Here is a 23,362-nt window from a genome sequence, read left to right on the forward strand (position 1 = left end):
CTCCAAGGGTTACCAGTAAATCTCCCCAATTTGGGCATGGTGACGTGTTGCTAGATATCTGTGACGTCGATACTACCAATACATAAAAAGGTAACCTTAAAGTAATATTAGCCCTCATTTGGCGAAGTCCCCTAAAACTCTTAGCACAGACAATAGAGGGGGTACTACAGTAACACTTGTAACGCAAAAACTTTTCTAATGCAAGAACAAAACAGCTTACAAGAAAAAAAACTTTTAAACATATTCAGAACAGCGCTTGACAAATAGATACCATTCTCCAAACAATTTGATACACTAGTAAATGCATGATGGTTTCCCAAAACTTTCTTATTTTCTATCATCTAACACCACAGACATGTCTTCCCCTCTAGTGTCCATGCTTACACACTGTGTTCCATTCGTTCAAATGTCCGCCCGGAGTCATGCGCCTGCTCATGCCGATGAATGTGTTTGAATAGTGAATTTACTTATGAAGCCTCGGCCACTCACCGGTCAAATTACAGTTTTAATTTAATATGTGGGAGGCCCTGAAAGAATTTCTTGTAATAAAGGGGATGCAATCATTTGTGTTGGCTTATAGTGAAGGTATGGGCAGACCGCGAAAAAAATATTGACGAATTATATTTTTTTTCTCCCCAGCCCTCCCTGCAGTCAGATATTCCTCAGTTAATGCTTCGTAATGTTTCTGAACTTTGACATCTTAAGATGGTTAGAGAAGTACCATCAGATCGACAAAGCCACAGAATAAGCAAATTCTTTGCTCTGCATCCGCGTGCGTAAAATTTCTGAGTTTTTCAGAATACACATACACTTTTCTTGCAGGATTTTTTCATTGTTGACGATATTCTGGCGCATAACAGAGCAGTATCTTTTTCATTGCAACAAAATATCTTCCGTCATATTACAACCAATGAACCATTTGGGTAAGTAAAACTGTATATCATATTTTCTAAAAGGCATATAAGTAAAAGAAATGAGCAGGGTGTATTAGAAACTCATATAAGCTTATTGGCAACTCAGCTTATTGTGTGTCAAATTTTCTGTTTTTTTAACCACTTACCCGCCTATCGTTGAATGGACGCAGAACAAATAATTTACTTAGGCCAAAGAGAAAAAATAAATTGTTCATCGGAATCGCCGCTTATACTTTGCCCGATTTGGAATTTTAGTTTTGATTTCGGCAAATTCATACTTCTGCATCGCAAACACTTAAGTATCGCCGCTGGCGGCGCCCTACACTTCGTCGGGTTTTCGCGGGCATGTGGGATTTTGAATGAGACTTCTGACGTGTCTGCGCTGAGCTCTGTCAACACGTTGTTGCGACATCTGAAATATAGTGTTGAATTCAATAACTAGTATCAGTGAATCTTGTCTGAGATATTTCTAGTTATCCTAAAAGGGGAAAAGATTATTTTGCCTTGTCTGTATCCCGGCAAAAAAGTCCGAGTGACTGCGGTTTACCTTTGGCCTAAAAAAATAAAAAAATTTCGTTCGCCGCTCCTGAACTTTGATCGAAAAAATCCGATGAATATGATTTTTTTTATCTGGCCTTAACCTGTCTTAGATGTGAATTAGCATTATTAACGTCTTATACATAGTCAGCGGTTATTTCTATCGCTGTATATCGTTCGAATACAATGAGTATCACCTTTGCAATGAAAGTAATTTCGCGAGAAAGAAATACGAGCGAAAGGAACGTCTTCAGAGGGAGACACGAAAATCGGATAGCTGAGAGAGAAAGAGAGAGAGAGAGAGAGAGAGAGAGAGAGAGAGAGAGAGAGAGAGAGAGAGAGAGGGGGGGGGTGGAGGGAGAGAGAGTATTTAATTTTAGGTTAAAGTGAGCCACTTCACATGAGAAATCATTTTTTCTAACCAATGTTTATTGGTCAAAACTTGAAGCCATTTAAGAAAACTAAAAAGCATATACTTATGTTGACGATGATTTTAAAGATACGATTGATTAGCTGATGAGATAAGGTGACTATTTGGTATACTATTATACAGGCTAAGTTCATAATCTGTCTTGTTTTCATGCGAAGTTTTGTAATTTTGTCACAGGTTTGATCATTTCAACTCAATAATAAGCATGTTGACACAAATACATGCCTGAGCCTCCTGATGCTGTGACAGTGACATCTCGAAAAATGTCACGGTGAATAAAATGACTATAAAAGCTACATAAGAACACGATGAAAACGAGGCCCTCTTATTGCAAACTGTTTTGCTTTCATAAGAAATACATCATCCTTTCCGTCCTGCAGGGGCAGTTCATGAATCTTGACGAATTGTTACACAACAACTTCACCCTCAGAATTGCAGCGTGGCAGAGCATGCGTCACGTGATCTGTTTCAGAGGAGAGAAATATACAATTGTCAATCGTTTTATAGTATGGTTGCCAGAATCGTACTCGAGTACTCATGGCCTGTAATAACGATCTCTAGTCTTCACTAACCAATTAATATGATTCAATACAACGACAGGCTAACTCTAAGTTTCAGCGCCTTTTCCTAATCGGAAGCAACCTTTGATACAGTTAATATACTCGGGTTTTAGAGTTCTTTAATGTTGACTTTGAATAAAAGATCGGTAAAGAGCAGTTTTAATGGTAAGGATAGCGAGAAATAAATGTGTCGACCATCGAAACTATACCAAGATGATCGTAAATAAGGAAGCCTTACCGTTTTTTGGCACTCGTCCGTTGATCACATGACCTAGATTTGAGTCCATTCAGGTACCATAATGACTGGAGATGGATAGTTGCTGCCGAGGCGGACACCTGTCTGTTCTAACGCGGCACTGCCGACAATCCAAGGGGCGTGAACATCAGCACTCTTAATGCCAGCAAGTTCTGGTACCCACAGACGAACGTAGTCACCCTGTTAAAAAAGATATCGCGATCATTGTCACCGTAAGCAAAGTTATAAACAATTATTATTACATCTATAATCACGATCAGCATCATGGTCACCAACCATTATCATCTACGTTTTGAGGGTTATCATCCAAATGAGTTCAAAATGTTTTCAGCTTATTTTGTAAATCAGGGATACCTATTTCACCTGCACGTGATCAAAGGGCTTTTCCTCTAGCAATTATGTTATGTTGCATGTCAACTATACGTTCATTATGCAACTCACCTTAGGGTCAGTCTGCAAACCTTGTTTTACCACGTTCATTTTCTTGTCGCCGCCGGGATCATTACCGACACCAGCACTGTACAACCAGTTGCCATAGTTACTGCAGACATCGTGGTCAATCTAGGAAAGTCGGACGAGATCATTTCATGGTGTTAACTGACCAACAGTTGGTGTAAATCATAGCGATTTCAGGGCCGACTCGCAGCGATTTCGAAGCTGTTATCCAATTGGGTGGCTGAATCTTACCAATATAATGAAAACAATACAAATAGACTCCCTAAGTGGCTGTGAATAGTGACAATCGACCAATCAGATATAACCTTGCAAACACGCTGCGAGTCAGCCGCGATTTCATACTTGCACTTTGTTTTGACGTTCATGGCAGTAACGTGCTCACTACAGAGACATACAATCTCTCGTCTTAGGGACTGGACATAAATTACAGGGGGGTGGTGGTCCGGTGTTTTTCGAAACACCGCTGCGTCAAAAATAGTGACCCTCCCCCTTATCCGTGCATGAAAATAAGTGACCCTCCCCTGTTACTCAATAATCCCCCCCAACAAACCCGCAATGTGTTCAAGACCCCCTTCTCACTTGCTAAACTTTTTAAGTCGCCCTCCCGAAAGGAAGGCAAAATGTGGCCGATATAACGTGTTGTCCAAAAAATATCAAATCATATGTGTGTGATAATTCATGTAAATGTACTTTGCTTGAAGTGGCAGGTAAAAAGTGCATGCCTGTACAAAAAATGTAAATTTTTAGATTTCATCGATAATGTTGATTCACTATACATAGTAGTCGACTATAAGAAAACTACGAACGTGTATTTTCCAGTATAAAACTAGCAATATCTGTTCATCTATAGATGTTTAATAACTGATATAGATATAATTGATTAGCATGGGTTGTTTAAAAGTGCACATATGAATAAGATATTTGATTTTGGAATTTCGCTCAAAATGTTGATCCACTATACATGGGAGTCTATGACAAAACTGTAAAAAAAATTTTCAGAATTAAAAATATGCACTATTTGTCTACATATGGACCCTGAATAATTGACATGATTGTGCTTGATTAGAAAAGGGTGGTAACACGTGCATCTGTGTACAATAACTTTGTTTTTGGAATTTCACATAAAATGTTGATCCATTATAAATTGTAGTCTATGACGAAACTATGAAGAATTTTTTAAAAATACAAAACTTGGCAAATCTGTGTATTTAAGTATGCTTGATTATTGATATTTATGTTCTTGATTAGACTGGGGTGGTTACAAGTCCATGTGTTTGCAAGAAATTTGATTTTGGAATTTCACCGAAATGTTGATTCACTATACATGGAAGTCTATGATGAAACCCTATGAATAATTTTTTTCAAATACAAAAATTGCAGAATCTGTGCATTTATGTACACTCAATTATTGGTACTAATGTTCATGATTAGACTAGAGTGGTTTCAAGTCAATGGTTGTGCAAGAAATTTGATTTTGGCATATCACTGAAATATTGATTCACTATACATGGCAGTCTATGATGAAACTATGAATACTTTTTTTCCAATACAAAACTAGGTAAATCTGTGCATTTATGTACACTCAATTATTGGTAACAATGTTCATGATCAGACTAGAGTGGTTTCAAGTCAATGGGTGTGCAAGAAATTTGATTTTGGAATTTCACTGAAATGTTGATTCACTATACATGGCAGTCTATGATGAAACTATGAATAATTTTTTTACAATACAAAACTAGGTAAATCTGTGCATTTATGTACACTTGATTATTGGTATTAATGTTCATGATTAGACTAGAGTGGTTTCAAGTCAATGGTTGGGCAAGAAATTTGATTTTGGAATTTCACTGAAATGTCAATTCACTATACATGGCAGTCTATGATGAAACTATGAATAATTTTTCCAATACAAAATTAGGTAAACCTGTGTATTTATGTACACCTAATTATAAGTATTAATGTTCATGATTAGACTAGAGTGGTTTCAAGTCAATGGTTGTGCAAGAAATTTGATTTTGGAATTTCACCGAAATGTTGATTCACTATACTTTGTAGGCTATGAGGAAACTACAAATAACTCATAGGTTATCTGATCCTAAATTGTTATTCAAAAGTTGTTCGACCTGAAGCTTCCAGTTGTTATTGATGACACTATGCACTATTCTGAATAGTTTGTATTCTGTCAATGTCCTCAAAAAATAAAAATGTACATACACCGACATGAACGTTTGACACAGACCTATACCCAATGTATTGTCAATGGGAGAATGATGTCAAATAAGTGATCTCCCAAATTGTTATTGAAAGAGTCATTATAGGGGACAGTTATGCACAATAGAGGAGTTGAATAAGTAGAAATCATGACAACTTAAATCAATGTGGCTGCTTAGATCATCAATACATTGTTTATTATACCTGAAATTTGCACCCGAAGGGCACGCCGAAAATGGAAATGGCAGGAAAATGAAAGTGCCAGGAGGTATTTTTTCTTTTTTCAGTATTCCATACTCTTAAAACCGTGCACATGCAATTTCAGCTTTGATGCATGAAAAAAGGTGACCCTCCCCCATAGGCTTGTACAAAATTTTATGACCCTTCAAAAATGCTTGCGCGAAAAATGGCGACCCACCCCAAAAAAACACCGGCCCGGCCCATCCCCCCTTGTAAATTTATGTCCAGTCCCTTAGAATTTGGAAGGTGCAGCCAACCAAGGTCTACGTGCCAAAAAGTGTTCGTGCGCAGATTTTCAGCTTGACCTGCTGTGAATGAATGAGTGTGACTTATAGTATCCATTGTAACAGATTTTCAGCTTGAACTGTTGTGGGGAATGGGAAGCGGGCATACCTTAGATACTGTGAAGGCAATGGATTCAGTGGGAGGGCAAATTTTCGTGCCATTATTTAATTTCGATGAGGAGCGGTCATTTCTTTGTGTAGATGTTACTTATCACAAAAAGTCGAAGTGTAAAAAACTGAATTACCACGACTTTCACAATTTTATAGACATGGAGGTATCTTAAAGGTAGCGCAGTGTCCTGAAGCATTATGAAGTGGTAGGGCCTCTCCAATCAACCAGTCTGCATTCCACCAATCAACAATACCATTATTTCATGATGAACATCCACGATTGTATTGGCAAGATGAGTATGGGAGTGGGACACTTCCATGTTGGTTATGCATGGAAGGAATAAAGTGAAACCTTTTAACTAGGTTCGACATTGAAACAAGAAGCAAAGATACGAATTTTACCAGCAGATATTCAAACCATTCGGCACCAAGTCTCCAGTCAAGTTTTAGATCTTGAGTTAGAAAGCTGGCAACATTAAGTCGGCCAACGTTGGACATGAAACCAGTCGCAGCTATTTCTCGCATATTCGCATCAATAAACGGCACTCCTGTTTTGCCATCTTTCCAAGCGTTGAACAATTTCATATCGGCCTTCCACTCCATGTGTTTATCCCTGAGACCTAAAATAAACGTAGACTTTGTATTAGCTGACTTTGCGATGAAGTTAATTTCGCTTATATTTGTCGCCAATTGGTACAATCTTTGGACTAACTACGAGTCGATGCAATGCTACCAAATGACATCCGTCTTATGAAATACATTGCATATGTCGCTTACTTTCTGATGAAGTAACAGCGCTTAATGTCTTCGATAGATTTTGGTAATGCGTGAACTCGTCTTAACAACCGATCGTTGCCGCCGGCACAATTAAGATATTTTTGACAATTTTAGTAATATCAGATGTAAAATTATATTTGTTGTTCGATCCACACATGTCGTAATGTACGTTTGTGTGTCTCATATTTGTTATATGTTTCACACTTTTTTCACATAACAAATGATTGGGTAACCTTATGGTTCATGAGTAAAAAACCTGGAAAAGTACGATCACAATACACAAAACATACCGAGGGAGTTTCCATGTATAAAAAATGTTTTTACCGTGTAGGTTGAAGATTTTCTCTCCATACTTGAGAGAGACAAACTTGAAGTAATCTCGCCACATCAACTCACAATGATCCTACATGATAATGACAAAAACAGTTCTGCCATTAGTCAGATACTTACATACAGCTGTACTTTACTTAAAAGTGCTAGTAGAACGATAGAAAAATCGCACGTTGGGCACATTTGAGTTTATGTCAGTGTATTTGACACATATCGTGCGTATACTATTTGGATGAAATCAAACCTTCACCTCAGCAATTGAGTAAGTCTCGTGTGACATCGTTAATTACTCTGAAGAAGTACTGAGGTATTCTCTAAGGAAATAAGTGGGCATTTATAACACACCAAGTTGTACGGATGGATGATTTGACTGATAGAAAAAATCCTGAATAGGTCTGACCGTGCCAACACATACCAGTGAATAGGCGCCTCTGATGGTGGTTTAAGCTCACACTTCTTAATTTCTTCGTACACCATTCTTGGTGAAAGACAACCAAGTGCCAGCCTACGGTCATATGAAAAAAGTGTCAGTAATTAGAAGAACCGCAAAATTGAGAGTCACTTGAAATTTTGAAAAAACGCGGAATTGTAATGGGAATAAGCTCAGAATAATCTGAGCATGCGTCATGGTGTTTGAAGGAGAAAGCATTCGCTCCTGCAGACTCGGAAACAAAAGTAAACGTACCATTCAACTTTGTCACGTGATTGGTAGCGATCCACGTAACATCCGCACTATTGACATAACCTTGCTAACAGTATAGTGCCATGGTTTACAGAGAGAAATAGCGGAGAATATCATCTCGATGATTCCACGTACATTAGTAAAATAACAACTTTATTATTATTATTATTATTATTATTATTATTATTATTATTATTATTATTATTACAAGTTTAGGGGCTATAAGTATTATATAGAAATCTAATAACAGTTCATTGAAGCTATGTGGGAATTCTGAAAAAGAGGTGTTGTTTATTTTAATTTTGTCAATAGGGGTGACTTCCAATTGTTGTACGTGCAGCGCAGAATTATGCATCATACTGTACGGAGAGAGGGGGATATCATTAAGCCAAGGGGTAATTAAATGCTTGTCGGAAAAGTGACACTAAGCAGTTTAAGCGATACCAGCAGGCCTAGACGTTTAACTTTTGTGCGAACTTTATGGATACACGTTCAATCGGTTCAATTTAATTGTTTGTAGTTTTCTTCCATCAAAAGTCACGACTATGAAAAAGATTTCCAATATATATTAACAATCTCTCTCTCTCTCTCTCTCTCTCTCTCTCTCTCTCTCTCTCTCTCTCTCTTTGGTATAATATTTCTGTTGATTACTGGATTTTTACACTGGATATTTGGTCTTTCTAACCCAAAATATCCCTTTGATATAACTCATTCTGTTGATTACTGGATTTTAGGTGGAATCTTTGAAAAACTGGTAATTTTTACTCCTGAATGGTTGCCATGGAAACATCTCACATTAAAAATGAGTGTGATTTTTTTTGGTGTGCTCACCAGAAAAACCCTTATTATAAATTTTTACATCAATCAATAGTTCTTTAATAGGAATTAGGGAAAAAGTAACATTTTCAATCCCAAAGTTGTGTTCTCTGACCCGAACTCCCCACTAGATAATTTTTATATCAATCAAAGTAACTTTTCATGGGATATTAGAAAAACTGAAATTTTCAACCCCTAAAATGGTTACCATTGAAACATGGGGCAGTAAAATCGATATCATATTTGGTCTTTTCGACCCAAAATACCCTTATGGTGAAATTTTCATGGAAATTGAACCTATTATTATTCGCGTTATTATTTCTATATAATACTTATATTAATTATTTATTCATTTAACGAGGATAGTCTGATTTACAAAATGAATTGTAATTTCCATCAGAGCCCTCTAAAATAAGTCCATTGTCATACAAAGGGAAAGCATACATGGAAAAAGTATTGAAATGGGGATATTTCGATAAATATACAGATTATAAATAAATATACGACACTAAAATGTCATCAAAGGTCTCACAAGACATAATCAATCCAAACCAGAGCCCTCGTCCATGAACTTTAACATACAGATAATTACGTAGTGTAGATTATAAGGATAACAAAGTTTCACAGCTACGAACGGACGAGGGAATAGCGTTCCAAATTTTAACTGCTCGATAAGCGAATGATCTTTGACCCATAGCAGTTCTAAATGACGGCGTGTATAAATTACCATGACTAGTGTTGCGCGTATTTAAATGATGCATTTCTGTGAGAGGATGGAATAAATTACATAAATAGGAAGGTGCGAGATTGTTGCGAGCTTTAAAAGTCATTACAGCAGTAATACGAAAGTCTATGGGCAACCAACTTTACTGGGTCAATGTTGTGTTTACTTACCAAGCAGAGAACTTTGTAGTGTGATGATCGTGATTTGCAACACCATGCATTTCACGGCCCTATCAAAAGAAACGATGAATCAGCCATACGTGAAGGATCGAATTTGAAGATTACAAAAGAGACTGTCCAAAGAGATGATTCTTTTTCCTATTCGTTCAAACCGTTTTGAATTGTTTCCTGGATCTTGACTTCCTGGAATCCCTACAGGTGGAAAATGATCCTGCTCCGGCAGCCAAAGGAGAAACATAACAGAAGCTGCGTTTGGTTCTCTCTTATTTCAAAATACGTTGGCAAAATAGGAGACTAATTTTCATAATCACAACGATTTGAGCTGCTTGATTTGATAATATAAAGTCACTGACATCTCAGAATTGTAGACGGTGCTTCAAGAAACGCATGAAGCGCATCAGTGTTTGCTTACCGATAGATAATGGTGAAGTCTTTCCAGGGCAGTAGATTCTCCTCCATGGAATTGATAGGAAGATCTCTTGTCAGGTTCATGTGCTGTTCATCGAAAATTGACGCAACAATAATCTTCAGTTAAGTGAGGTCACAAACGAACTCTGATGATTATCAGATTTTAAATCAATATATGTCTCATAAGACTGTAGGTTTAGGGACGAAAGATGAATGGGAACTAAGGCTTAATATCATGACTATGTACGCAGTCATTAATGATTTACACACTGTCAGTAGTATCTTCAGAGCATGGAATTTTGTTTCCCGACGTCGCCGCTAAAGTGTATTTTAGAAAGACCATCCATCCTATCATTGGAAGTGTGAGTGTCATTGTCTGCGTAGCGGTGGCTCTATATCCCAAAACCACAAGCCTATTCGGCTTACCTTGGATACCAAACTCCTCCATTCGAGGAATATCTCCCTCTGGTAATCCTGGAGGCAGTGGTTTCATTCGTTGCATGGGTTGCATTATTGGTCGCACTTTGACCTGAGCAAGCGTCTTCTCACGAAATTCGGGAAACACATCAGGCAACCTTCAATGGTAAAGCGAGAAATCTTCCTGATGACATGTACACATAGTGATGTATACTTTCGTTGAAGTTTGAATAATTTTGGAATGTCCATAGATGCTTTTATTGTACTGAAAGATAGCCGTCATTTTAAATTTAGACAATCACGGATTATTAAGCTGATATGATTTAGAGAGCTAGTGAGAAGCATTTGTTAGCTCACCGATGTTTTGTTCCATCATCAGCTAAAACTTTGATTACATAGGTAGTGTGTAACGGTACTTTTATCACTAAAATACCCGTTTGTAGATTACGTATTATTACACCTGAGATCACGGTTCCTCTATGGTGAGATATTGCAGTACCAGTGTCTGTCTGTTGAAATGAATTTTGCCATTGATATTGATCATGACAAGATATAGGCATATTGAAACTTGAAGAAATTTCGCATTTTGTGTCCGTTAGTCTCTAGTTGCAAATTAAAGAAACTTGTCCATTTGTAGAAATAGTATTAGAGAAAACAAAGGTTTAAATTTACGTACTACTGAAACATGCAGCATGCAGCATCTTCCGTCCACGTCTACTTTGCTTATGCAAAGACAGTGAGGGCGCTAATGACCATGGTCTGCGTTTTTATGGTAAACAGACACACTGGCGTAATACAATGAACATGTGAGTTAAACCTGCACGTACGCTTAACGTAATGTTGTACTGCGGTATGTCAGCGATATTGACTGTTTTACGACAGATTAAACAAATCACGAAAAGTCAGTGTGAGGTGATTTCTTTTCATCCGCGATTCGATATTTGTAAATCGTAAATTGTACTTACCCATGTATCTTGAATGGCAGATCATCACGATGATATAGCGTCAAACCCCACATCTTCTTGATAGGTACACCACACGATTTCTCAAGTGCTTTCTCCACATGAATTTCATCCTGTGCTGCCTGTTTGTATCCAAGATAATATATTTTTTTTCGCCATACTCGAACTTTCCAGAGTGTAGACGCAAGGTAAACAGTCTATATATGGTCACGTGATTACGATGCATTCCTTGAAAACACTGACTTTGCCCATGTGACCCGATCAATGCTACAAAAGCTTATTATCAAATGTTGATTTTGCCGAGAAACCAAAAGAAAACGTAACAGGTCAAAAGTAAACAAAATAAATCAATTCGTGCTTTGGCAAAACATATGTCCATTACAGTATCGTTGAGATTTCATGAAGAAATGTTGAACTGATGCACATACCTCTTCCTGCCAAACTACGTGTTTCACGTGACCCTTTCCAATGGATTTTATCAATTCTGGCACTACTTTCTCCGGTTCACCTTTCCTGATCACCAAGCCACTGCAAGTAGTAAAAAACACTGCCATTATCTGTCTGACATACAATAAAAGGGGAAATTCGAGTTCTGTCTGCGGAACTCATGCAATTTGAATTTGGTCTTTTGACTTCGTTGAAAGTAACGCTATTTCCCGAACACAGAGAGGATGGCATATCTCAACTAGTGCTCTATGAGATAGTTTACCGCGGATAAAACTCTATGGGAAGTTTCATCGCTGACTTAGGTTTTCAAAGGTTTATAGTTGTTCTACTAACTGTATAGAGTGAAAGGCCTCATGCATCGCTACACGTCTGAAGCAATCTTAACGCTATTTCCCGAACACAACGCTATTTCCCGAACACAGAGAGGAAAGGCATATCTCAACTAGTGCTCTATGAGATAGTTTACCGCGGATAAAACTCTATGGGAAGTTAGAGCATGATCAATCGTGGATCAAACAACACAATTTCATGGTTTGCACATCCGCAGTTGAAACTGCAGTTTTTGATTTATTTTCTCTATCACGATTGCTCAGTACCGCGTCTTCACTTTTTCACGAAGTAGACAACGATAACATACTTGTGTTCTCAATGACGTCACGAAAACGTGACTTGAAAGCTTTCGAAAGAGGGCGCTGATATCAAAGATTTCAATGCGATTATTTGGTGGATGGATTTGTCCTGCACATGAATCACGCGGCCGTTTATGTGATTGTTATTCAAACAGATAGTATCACCTTTATCTAAAACGAAGGTTTGTCACTTCATATAGCCGCACGCGGGCGACACAGGACATCGCTGCCTGAAATTCGGACAAACTTTGTCGTTGCATGCGCGGCTGTTGTAGCAGCTTGCAGTCTGAGCCACAAGTTAATATGAGTGTGACTTTTCCATTGTAACACTAGCAGGTTTATTTTCGTCGTTCTTGCGAAAAATGAGGAAAAATATTTTTTTGCATATTAATGAGAGAAAAATAACGCCATTTGCGATCAGTGCTATTGATTAACTTGATAACACTTTGATAGGTAAAAAGTACGAACGCCTTGCAAATAATAAATGTCCTCTACAACCAATGCGAGAACCCGGGATTGTTTCACTGCGGTTTTCATCTTGGTCTGGATAATCGAGTTTCAGTCATCGTGAACATTTCCAATTTGACAAAATCCTAGCGAGTACGCCTCTGTCTCTTCCTAGTGGACGAAACATAGGTAATTTGCTGAGATTTAAATTTCTTTTAGGCTTACTATTAAAAAATTCTGACCTAAATAAATAACGGAGCTTGTTGTCCGTTTTTGATGGAAATTTTGTCGACGGGTCCGATTATATTGATCTGACGTATATTTCAAGCATTTCGAGTCACGGTGCCCTCATGTCGTCAAAAGACTAAAAAAGACTGCCACGGTAATTTGCAGATCTCATAGGCGGATCTTTCTCGTCAAATTTTTATTGCCATTTGTGGTTACGCAAGAAATCCCAAGAGATTGTTACATGATGGCATGTGACCATATGTAACAATAAAGACTAAAAAGCTGACTCATCATGTCACATCTCGTAAACCATGTCACGTTATCGTTCGTTATTCAAGACTGGTAGTTGTCAGACAAGATGCTTTCAGAAAAAAATAACCGAACGAACAAACAAACACACAAACAAACAGATAAAAAAACAAAAACCCGTGACTAAAAAGTGTTCTGAATGTGGAACATAAGCTTATGCTATAATAATATTGTGCAAACGTGTACAAATCACAGAAGTTGTTATGTCTCCACGTGTTTGAGGTAGACCGTTTTACTGTCTGTGGTTTGAATGATGTGTGTTACGTGCAGAGAAACGAACAAAAGGGTGAACTCAGCAGTTTCCGTTTAAACAGAATTTATTACGAAAACAAAACTAATTGCTAAGTCAGGGACAGAGTACAAGCTTTAAAAGTGTACAGACTACTTATCTCAGCTGGGACGGCAAAGCTCCAGTCTCAGAGTTGTAACAGTCAGTTGGATGAATGAACAGTCCTTTGGCTTGCAGGCTTGAAGCTGCACAAAGTCCACAGTATAAATCCAGCGTTGACAGTGAAGGTCTTGAAAGTCTTGAGAATGACTACTGCTGGAGTTTAGTAACACACAAGAGACACGATCCCAAAAGTCTGACTGGAAGCTGTGCACGTCCCTTTTATAAAGGCATATAAGAACAATCTAGAACTTTTATTGACATGCTAATTACTGTTCTAAAATTATCTCCCTTACACAACTAATCAACTTTCCAGAACATTCCAAACATGACTAATTGAATTCAAGGTTGTGAGGTCATTAAGGGCAGTGACCTTGGGAATGTTCTAGACTAATTGAACTCAGGTCATGATGAGTGTGGGGGGAATGACCTACATAACACACCCCCTCTTCAAAAAAAAAAAATTTTTCAAAGAAAAATCTTTCTTTTACAAATGTAATCTTGAAAAGGATTTAAGTACTCAAATTTTGTTTTACTCTAAAGTAAAATTTCTTGAAAGTGAACAACAATAAAATTTCTTGAAAGTGAACAACAATAATTTCTAAATACGAGAGAGACAGTCTGCAATTAAATTGTCTCTGCCTTTGATATGTCTAATGTCAAGATTAAACTCCTGTAACATTAAACTCCATCTTAGCAATCTCTGATTTTTGCCTTTAAATTTCTGCAGAAAAACAAGAGGGTTGTGATCAATATAAACCACTATTGGCTGATTTGAAGAAGTAACATAAACTTCAAAATGCTGTAAAGCTAATATCAAAGATAAACACTCTTTTTCAATTGTAGAGTAGTTTCTCTGAGATTTGTTAAATTTGCAAATTTGTTAAAAATAGCAAACAAGATGATCTGTCCCATGACTATCCTCTTGCAATTTGGTATTGGAAAACTCGAAATGGCACTGAACTTGGCATAAAGTATGCATGGCAAAGTCCGGTTATTTTTATTGAGTTCGATAAAGTCATTGTTCGGCAAATACTTGGCTTCCTCCTGGAGATATTCCGCTTTCGCAGGATTCAGTCCGTCTGGATGTTGTTCCACTGGATTACTGTCGCAGACATCTTCGTTGTGGTAGATGATGTTTGTCCTCGTTGGAACATCTTGAAACAGGTGTTTATATTCATGGAGCAGTTCTTTCACCTGTTGTTGTTGTTCTGGCTGGAGGTGTGCCAACTTTGTAGACTCCAGCTTCTCCAGGATTTCTGAGTTCTGAAGCTTGACCGAGCCCAGCTTTGAGTTTAGAGTATTTTCACTCAAGTCAGTTTCAGTATCACTATCTTCATAATGGCCAGAACTGACGTACTGACAGGCTGAGTTATAGTAGGATTATCCCTATCCAAATATGGCTTAAGCATATTTATGTGACATAGCTGTTTTTGTTTTCGCCTGTCAGGTGTTATTATGATGTAATTTAAATCACTCAATTTCTTATCAATTAGGTATGGCCCAAAGTAACGAGCATGGAGTGGTTTGCCAGGAATCGGAAGTAGAACAAGAACCTTTTGACCCGGTTCAAACTTCCGTTTTGAGGTGTTTTTATCATATTTGGTTTTCATTGACTGCTGAGATGACTCAAGATTTTCTCTGGCTAATTCACATGCTTTAGAGAGTTTTGTACGAAAATCTGACACATATTGCAAAATATTCAGACAATCATCATCGTCTGATAGGAATTTCTCTTTAACGAGCTTAAGTGGGCCACGGACTGTATGTCCAAATACAAGCTCAAATGGGCTAAACCAAGAGACTCCTGAATTGACTCTCTAACAGCAAAGAGCAGAAAATGAATTCCTTCATCCCACTGCTTCTCTGTGTCAAAACAGTAGGTCCTAATCATGTTTTTCAAAGTTTGATGAAATCGCTCAAGAGCACCCTGACTTTCTGGATGATAGGCGGATGACCTATACTGTTTAATGCCTAGCTGATCCATTACTTGTTGAAAAATACCAGACATAAAGTTGGAGCCTTGATCGGACTGGACACATTTAGGGAGGCCAAATAAAGTGAAAAATTTGACTAAAGCTCTCACTATAGTCTTTGTCTTTATATTTCTCAGTGGTATGGCTTCTGGGAACCGAGTTGATGTACACATTATTGTCAGCATGTACTCATTTCCTGATCTTGTTTTTGGTAGGGGCCCAACACAGTCTATTAGAATCCTACTAAATGGTTCTTGAAATGCAGGAATTGGCTGTAAAGGGGCCTTTGGAATGGTCTGATTCGGCTTTCCTACCATTTGACATGTGTGACAAGTTTTACAGAAATGTGCTACATCCTGCCTGAGATTAGGCCAATAAAAGTGACTGAGAATTTTGTGATAAGTTTTCCTGACTCCTAAGTGACCAGCCCAGGGGTTTCATGGGCCAGGCGCAATATTTCAGCACGATAGGGCTTTGGAACCACAATTTGATGTTTTATAGCCCAATCGTCATCAACCAAAACATCTGGAGGTCTCCATTTACGCATGAGAATACCAGATTTTGTATAATAGGAAACAGAGCTATCTGAAGTTTTACCTTCATCATCTACCCTGTCAAACAAAGACAAAATATCTGAGTCTTTGTGTTGTTCTGCAATGAGATTTGATCTAGAAAATGTCTGACTTTGGTCAGCAGAAGTTTTACTGGAAGTTTCAAATCCACGAGGGATAACGGAATGATCCGTGTCAAACACCTGACTGAGAAAGGTGTCATTTAAGTCAACATCAGTGACATTATTTTTGAGAGTATTTTGATTCCCGGAAGTTTTCTTTGACATGGCTCGAGTATAGCACATGAAGGAATAAATCGGGTATCTCTTGTTCAATTGGCTCTGGATCCTGATCTAAACTAGGATTATCAGTCACAAGTGGATTAGTAATGACCTTGTCCCCAGCAAGGTCGTTTCCAAGAAGAAGGTGAATCCCTTCAAAAGGCAAAAAAGGCCTAATACCTAAAGTCACAGGTCCAGAAACAAAGTCCGAAGACAAATAGACATTATGGAGAGGAACAGGAATGTAGTCATTACAATCTACCCCCTTAATAAGAACTTTAGAACCTGAAAATGACTTTTCAGAAAACGGCAGGGTATCTGCCACAAAAGAGACTGGGAAGCCCCGGTATCTCTTAAAATTTTGACAGGGGTAGCGGAAGAAAAATCACTAGAAAGTGATATAAAACCATTATGAATAAATGGCTCGAAAATACCCATAATGCTATCTTGAGAAGAATTGACCTTGACCTCATTAATTGGGGATGAGAGGGGTTTAACCTCAGAAAATGTGTTGCACACATTATTAGACTCTAATTGAGTTGATGAAGAAATAAAGCCGGTTGGCTTAGATCCACTTTGACCACTTTGACCTTCACGTTTTCTTTTCAATTTGAAACAATCTGACATTAAATGGCCGTCTTTCTTGCAATAATTACAAGAAAGTGTACCGAACTGTTTGTCAGAAGGAGATTGAGACTTGGGATCTGATGATGTGGGAGTGTTACTTGAACTCTGTGAACTGTTGTCATTTGATTTCCTACTCTCCTTTGAAAAATTCTTGGATGAAAAGGAGGAGTTAAATTTACCTGCATTGTTTCTGTATGAAAAGGACTGGGATGGTTTGCTGAGAAAGGAAGATTTGTGGGTCAATGAATAATCATCGGCCAAACGTGCAGCAACCTCCAATGTATCTGCCTTTTGTTCATTGATAAATGTCTGATGTCACTCCGGATGCACCTTTTAAATTCCTCAATCAAAACAAGTTGTCGTAATTTGTCATAATTCTGACTGACCTTTTCCGAAGAACACCATCGATCAAACAGTTGTTCTTTTGTTCGAGCAAATTCAATGTAAGTTTGATCTTTCACCTTCTCACAATCCCTAAATTTCTGACGGTAAGCTTCAGGCACCAATTCATAGCCCTTGAGAATTAATTCCTTTACAGAATCATAATTTGAAGCCTGCTCTACTGACACATGAATGTAAATTTCTCTGGCTTTACCCACCAAAGCACTCTGCAAAAGCATAGACCAGGACTCCTTAGGCCAGTTCAGACTCTGAGCAATTTTCTCAAAATGGAGGAAATATTTATCAACATCCTTTTCTTGGAAAGGGGGAACTAACCTGAAATGCTTAGTGATGTCAAACTTGTCTGAAGGAAGAATTTTCCTGACTGTCCAAGCTCTAAACGTTTATTTCTAACTGCAGTCGGTGTTCTGCTATTCTCTTTCCTTTTCTTTTTCCTCTCTTTCTTTCTCCCTTTGTCTTTCTTCCATTTGCAATTCTTTTTCTTTCATTTCCAATTCCTCTCTTTCTGTCTTTCTTCCATTTCTAACTGCATTTGTATTTTTTCTTTTTCTAATGCCTGTCTCTCTTTTTCCATTTGTAATTCTTTTTCTTTCATTTGTAATTCTTTTTCTTTTTCTAATGCCAATTTTTTTAGCTCGAAATCTGCCTGTATTTCTAATTCCAATTTTTTGAGTTCGAAGGAAGACTCAGGCTCATAATCTTTTAAGGCAGACTCCTCAAGATGGCCAGAATTAACTAAATGTTTTGCAATCTTGAACTGTATTTCTCGCTTGCGCATAGATCTTTTGACATCTACTTTAAGGAAATTGGCCAGTGCTATGAGGTTGTCTTTTCTGAGGGAATTAAATGTGTCCTGATCAAGGTCATCCATAAATTCGTCTGGCTTGAATTCCGCCATGATTGAATTTTGCTGAGTTCACAGTATACAGTAGTTTTGAAAAGGTAGGCAAAATGTTGTCAAACGGCTCAAAATATTCGTATTCCCGGACAAGCCCCCAATTTTGTTACGTGCAGAGAAAACGAACAAAAGGGTGAACTCAGCAGTTTCCGTTTAAACAAAATTTATTACGAAAACAAAACTAATTGCTAAGTCAGGGACAGAGTACAAGCTTTAAAAGTGTACAGACTACTTATCTCAGCTGGGACGGCAAAGCTCCAGTCTCAGAGTTGTAACAGTCAGTTGGATGAATGAACAGTCCTTTGGCTTGCAGGCTTGAAGCTGCACAAAGTCCACAGTATAAATCCAGCGTTGACAGTGAAGGTCTTGGAAAGTCTTGAGAATGACTACTGCTGGAGTTTAGTAACACACAAGAGACACGATCCCAAAAGTCTGACTGGAAGCTGTGCACGTCCCTTTTATAAAGGCATATAAGAACAATCTAGAACTTTTATTGACATGCTAATTACTGTTCTAAAATTATCTCCCTTACACAACTAATCAACTTTCCAGAACATTCCAAACATGACTAATTGAATTCAAGGTTGTGAGGTCATTAAGGGCAGTGACCTTGAGAATGTTCTAGACTAATTGAACTCAGGTCATGATGAGTGTGGGGGGAATGACCTACATAACATGTGTGTGGAGGCCACGTGTTTGACGCAGACCGCATTACTGTTTGTGGTTTGGACGATACATGTGGAGACTAGGTCCAAAGTGAAGGTCAGTCGGTTTTTTCCTTTACGCAAACCACAGAGGTAAAAAGACCTTGCATAAACTATTGATAGAACAGAGGACGAGCAATATGCATATACTTACTGGTATACAGGAGTTGAAACAACAAGGTTGGAAATTAAAAGCGAAATTCAAAAATTGCTTGGATCTAAAGGAAATTATGATTTGATTCATACTTAGATTCGACTAATCAAGTACTATTCCCTTTCAATATCACGTCATCCACGACCATGAATTCACAGTTCCTCAACCAGTTGAAAAGGGACATGTGATCGTCACGGCGGTGTATAGTGGTCCCTCTGCCGTTTTGGGAGAGTCGTGCGATTGGTTCTTACCTGCCGTGCTTGTGCAGTGTCTGTCGTAGATCGTGAACACTTTCAACCAGGAACTTAAAGCGATGAGGTCCAGTCTTTTGGAAATGAAAATTGTCTGTTTTGTTAAAGTGTCTCGGATCAAAACAGTACAGCGGAATCACGTGATCAGCATTGTGGTTAGCCCAGTTCAGTGCCTGTGAAATAACAAGATATATACCTTAAAACGGCACTGGTAGACCCATAAATCCTGGAGCGCAATTAACATTCAAGAGACGGGACAAATTACGTTGCTGGAAGTTGACAAGTCTTCTATGGAAATAGTTGAAATGATAATGGCATCATTTGAAGTAGTTCGTTTATTATTTATTTTATTATTCATCGTTTGTCTACTTTCACCTACTAATAAATCACTCAAACTATTAAGCTAGACTCTTGAGGTCATGATAACCTCAGACGTGTAGCGATGCATGAGGCCTTTCACTCTATACAGTTAGTAGAACAACTATAAACCTTTGAAAACCTAAGTCAGCGATGAAACTTCCATTTGGTTGCCTTTTCTAACGCAGAAAAAATGGATAGTAGGCAATGACTTCTGTCTCAGCTGTGTTGTGTTATGCTGTGCTGAGTTTTCCCTAAGGCACACAAAGCAAAGTCATCTGGTTTTTGTTAAGTCGTTCAAAAGCCATGGTCCCAATGGCACGCCTTGTTGATCAGAATTTAGAACTGTTGTTACCATGTCTACATCACCGTTGCTGAAGGAAAAGTCACATTTGCATGAAACAGCTCTGATTCAAAGTGGTCTAATACTATCGAAAAAGTACCAAAACAACAGTGATACAAAAAACAACAGGTTAAAATACCATCTTACGATTAAACACGACCCTAGGAGATATTTTTCCAAATTTATTCTGGAGAAAATGCGTTCTGACAGAGGTACGAAGTGGTACTTCCACTTGAACAAGACCAGATTGTTATCGATCACAAGCACAGAACAAGTTTATAACTAATCTGCATTATCTGCAGACCTTTGAAATATAACATTATCTGAAAAATTCATCTTCCTATTTAAGGAGGCAGCGATATGAAACATTAGCAGACATTTTTCAATGAAAATGATGTACTTCACTTGTCATGAATATAGGTTGCTGCACGCACAGATAATACCATAAACTTACAAGGCGATAATGTTAATCCAGCATAAGACATATGAAGTAGTACACTGAAAAACTTGATGGTTCACAACTTAAAATTTTAAAACGTGAAAAATGCAAACACTTTTCTGAAACCCTAAAGCGTGAACAACGTACATATAAACCAGATCAAAGTGATTGTCTGAATAAGCCTTACATCAAATTTTATCCTCGGTTAAAAGTTTGAGCAGTGTTATTCACCATGAAGTTAAGATTAATTGATGATTTTCTCTGATAATCTCATCATGGGTATTAACAATCAGCCACAAACCATTTACGTTGCATGCATAGCAATGTTACACAATGTACTTCTGTAGCCTTTTCATCAGTTTTGCAAGAACTGACCATTTCAAACAAAGACTATCTTGCCCTAAGCTTAATATTGTCTTCATTCCCAGTACTTCCTACGACAGTAATTTAGTACTTTTTTTAGTTATTTTATTGCTCAAAGTCAATGCATCCATAAATGGATTTTCATGCATTTAATGAAAATACAGGCAATTATACAGAATAAAATAAATAAATAACTTAATAAAAGACCAGTAGAAAAAATAATTATAAAACTACACATCAAAAGGAAAGGCATAAAAAGCGGTTGAGCACCGAAAATTCAATTAAAACAGGCAGGAAGTTGACATGCAGATCCGTCAAGAATGGCTCAGAAAAGAATAAACAGGCACAGTAAAGTAGTTTAAATTATAGTATTGGCAATGGTGGATGATCGATATTTGAATGAGCGGCTGTGGGCTTTAGAAACATGACATTTACTTCTGGTGTTATAGTCTGGTGTATTGTTGTTTTTTGTGAGAAGGTCAGACAAGTAGACAGGAACTTTGTTGTTGATACATTTGTGAACTATATAGATTTTTTTAAAGTGTTGGTCGTGCCTTTCCTGGATAGTTGGCCAGTTGAGTGAATGTCTGTAAGATGAAACATGGTCTGACTTTTTGAGTCCACACTGAATGCGAACTGCAAAATTAATTATGCGTTGTAGATTGCTTTTGAGAGTAATATTACAGTTGGAAAAGACAGTATCACAGTAGTCTAAAAGGGAGAAAACTGTAACTGAGATAACATTCTTGTGAATCTTTGCTGTCTTTGCTGACAGTAAACCTTTGCTGTCTATGACAAGGTATTGGCAATTGAGTATGGTGTGTATTATCACAATTTGTTTTCATTGGCAGACGCTGGAGACCAACTGACGATCCTTAATTGCGTAGCCAGCGTTTTCCAGGTACAACCTGATAAAATGGATTTACAAAGGAAGATTTCCGGTGATAGCGATGACTTATCAGAATATTTTTAGTAATGCGATCATATGATAGAAAGCGATAGATAGTGCCTGTGAACCGGTGAGCACGGATGAGGGGCTCTCACTCTCACCTACGGTACAGTTCTACCTTACAATGAACTAAATCCCCACCGTTCTGTCATCAAAACTGTACGTTATCAGCCGAACTGATAAGTCAAAACTCTCTATTTCCACAATATCATATATTGTTCACGAGTACTTATTTAGGTCACAGTTTGCGTTACAGAAGATGAATTCACCATTATTCCTTAAGACTACATTTTATCACATTTCTTTGCTCAGTGGGGTGATAACAAGGGCCAACAACTGCAGTACGCACGTGGATTACCTGCTGGCACTGTCCCCGCCCCCAGGTGGTGAGTTAGCCAGGTTAGCTGAACTTTGGCCTCCCAAGGCCAAATCGTCGGATGGAATTGTGGGTAATTTCCAGGGCATTGCATAAGCTTGACTTTAGCCACTTTCATCATCGCTCTTACTTCATGTTCGATGAAAAATAAATACCGTAGATTTTGTCAGCGATGGCAGGTATCATTCATTTAAAATCGTTTTCAGAGTCACCAAAGGTTTGCATGAAGAGATTGGATCCGACGCGTATCACCGTTTATACGTGTTTGATGTGCACCTTCGTCTCAGATGAACAGCGTGAAACTGAAATATCTAAACTTTCAAGTATAGAAGGCGGCAATTAATATTCTACAATGCAAAAGGAGTTTCCTTCATCATTAACGAAGGGCGACACCGTCATTATTATCTTCTATTATGACCGTAACAATATGAAATAGATCATTACCTAGCAACAAGGAAAAGTAGTTTCTCTAACATTTGAGAAAGGTGAAATCATTTGTCTCACCTCATTGTCATGAAGCCTCAGATCGTTTCTCAGCAGACAGATTATCACGTTGCTGGCCATGGCGTGTTACACAGCTCGCACACAGTAACTTTGTCCTGTGAGGTTCACGTTTATGGTTATATATAGCGGCGCTGTGGTTTGTGACGCAATGATGTACTCAGTATCAGCCAATGAAAGCAGGGAGACACGCACATTGATTATTCAATGTTATGACCTTGATTGTCTGGAAGTTGTCCTCGGAGCAGATATTTTCGATGAAGTCTCCATCTTTTATAGTACTATATGGTAAGGGACGTGCCAAATCTGCAGGGTTCTGTTTATCTTGAACTTCGCCTACAGTGCCATTAAACAACTGAAAACTAACTGAGGTGTGAAACATACCACCTTAATGCGCAATCGCGTAAGTTGTGTAAGTATAACAACAACAAAAATGGCGGGAAAAGCG

General features: G+C 38.0%; 1 protein-coding gene across 1 annotated transcript; it reads right to left on the minus strand.

Annotated features, from left to right (window-relative positions):
• Positions 1 to 1,868: 1,868 nt before the first annotated feature.
• Positions 1,869 to 23,073, minus strand: LOC139150566 (cryptochrome DASH-like). The gene is made up of 13 exons (XM_070723003.1): positions 22,918 to 23,073; positions 19,587 to 19,759; positions 11,723 to 11,822; positions 11,298 to 11,416; positions 10,342 to 10,490; positions 9,920 to 10,002; positions 9,499 to 9,557; positions 7,452 to 7,611; positions 7,101 to 7,179; positions 6,402 to 6,619; positions 3,139 to 3,258; positions 2,680 to 2,877; positions 1,869 to 2,344 (listed from the first exon to the last, which is right to left on the minus strand). The coding sequence occupies exons 1-12, from the start codon at positions 22,975 to 22,977 to the stop codon at positions 2,713 to 2,715; spliced, it is 1,485 nt and encodes a 494-aa protein (XP_070579104.1). The 5' UTR covers positions 22,978 to 23,073; the 3' UTR covers positions 1,869 to 2,344; positions 2,680 to 2,712.
• Positions 23,074 to 23,362: the final 289 nt, after the last annotated feature.

The sequence above is a fragment of the Ptychodera flava genome, chromosome 14 (assembly GCF_041260155.1).
Source record: "Ptychodera flava strain L36383 chromosome 14, AS_Pfla_20210202, whole genome shotgun sequence".
Taxonomy (NCBI): Eukaryota; Metazoa; Hemichordata; class Enteropneusta; family Ptychoderidae; genus Ptychodera; species Ptychodera flava.

What these genes read in the sequence shown, in the direction of transcription:
- LOC139150566 (XM_070723003.1), bottom strand. Translation starts at nt 22,977, where the DNA reads ATGGCCAGCAACGTGATAATCTGTCTGCTGAGAAACGATCTGAGGCTT. An exon ending in GACTTCACCATTATCTATCG is followed by an intron (nt 9,558 to 9,919) that starts GTAAGCAAACAC and finishes TTCTTTTGATAG; the next exon opens with GGCCGTGAAATGCATGGTGT. An exon ending in GTTTGCAGACTGACCCTAAG is followed by an intron (nt 2,878 to 3,138) that starts GTGAGTTGCATA and finishes CTTTTTTAACAG; the next exon opens with GGTGACTACGTTCGTCTGTG.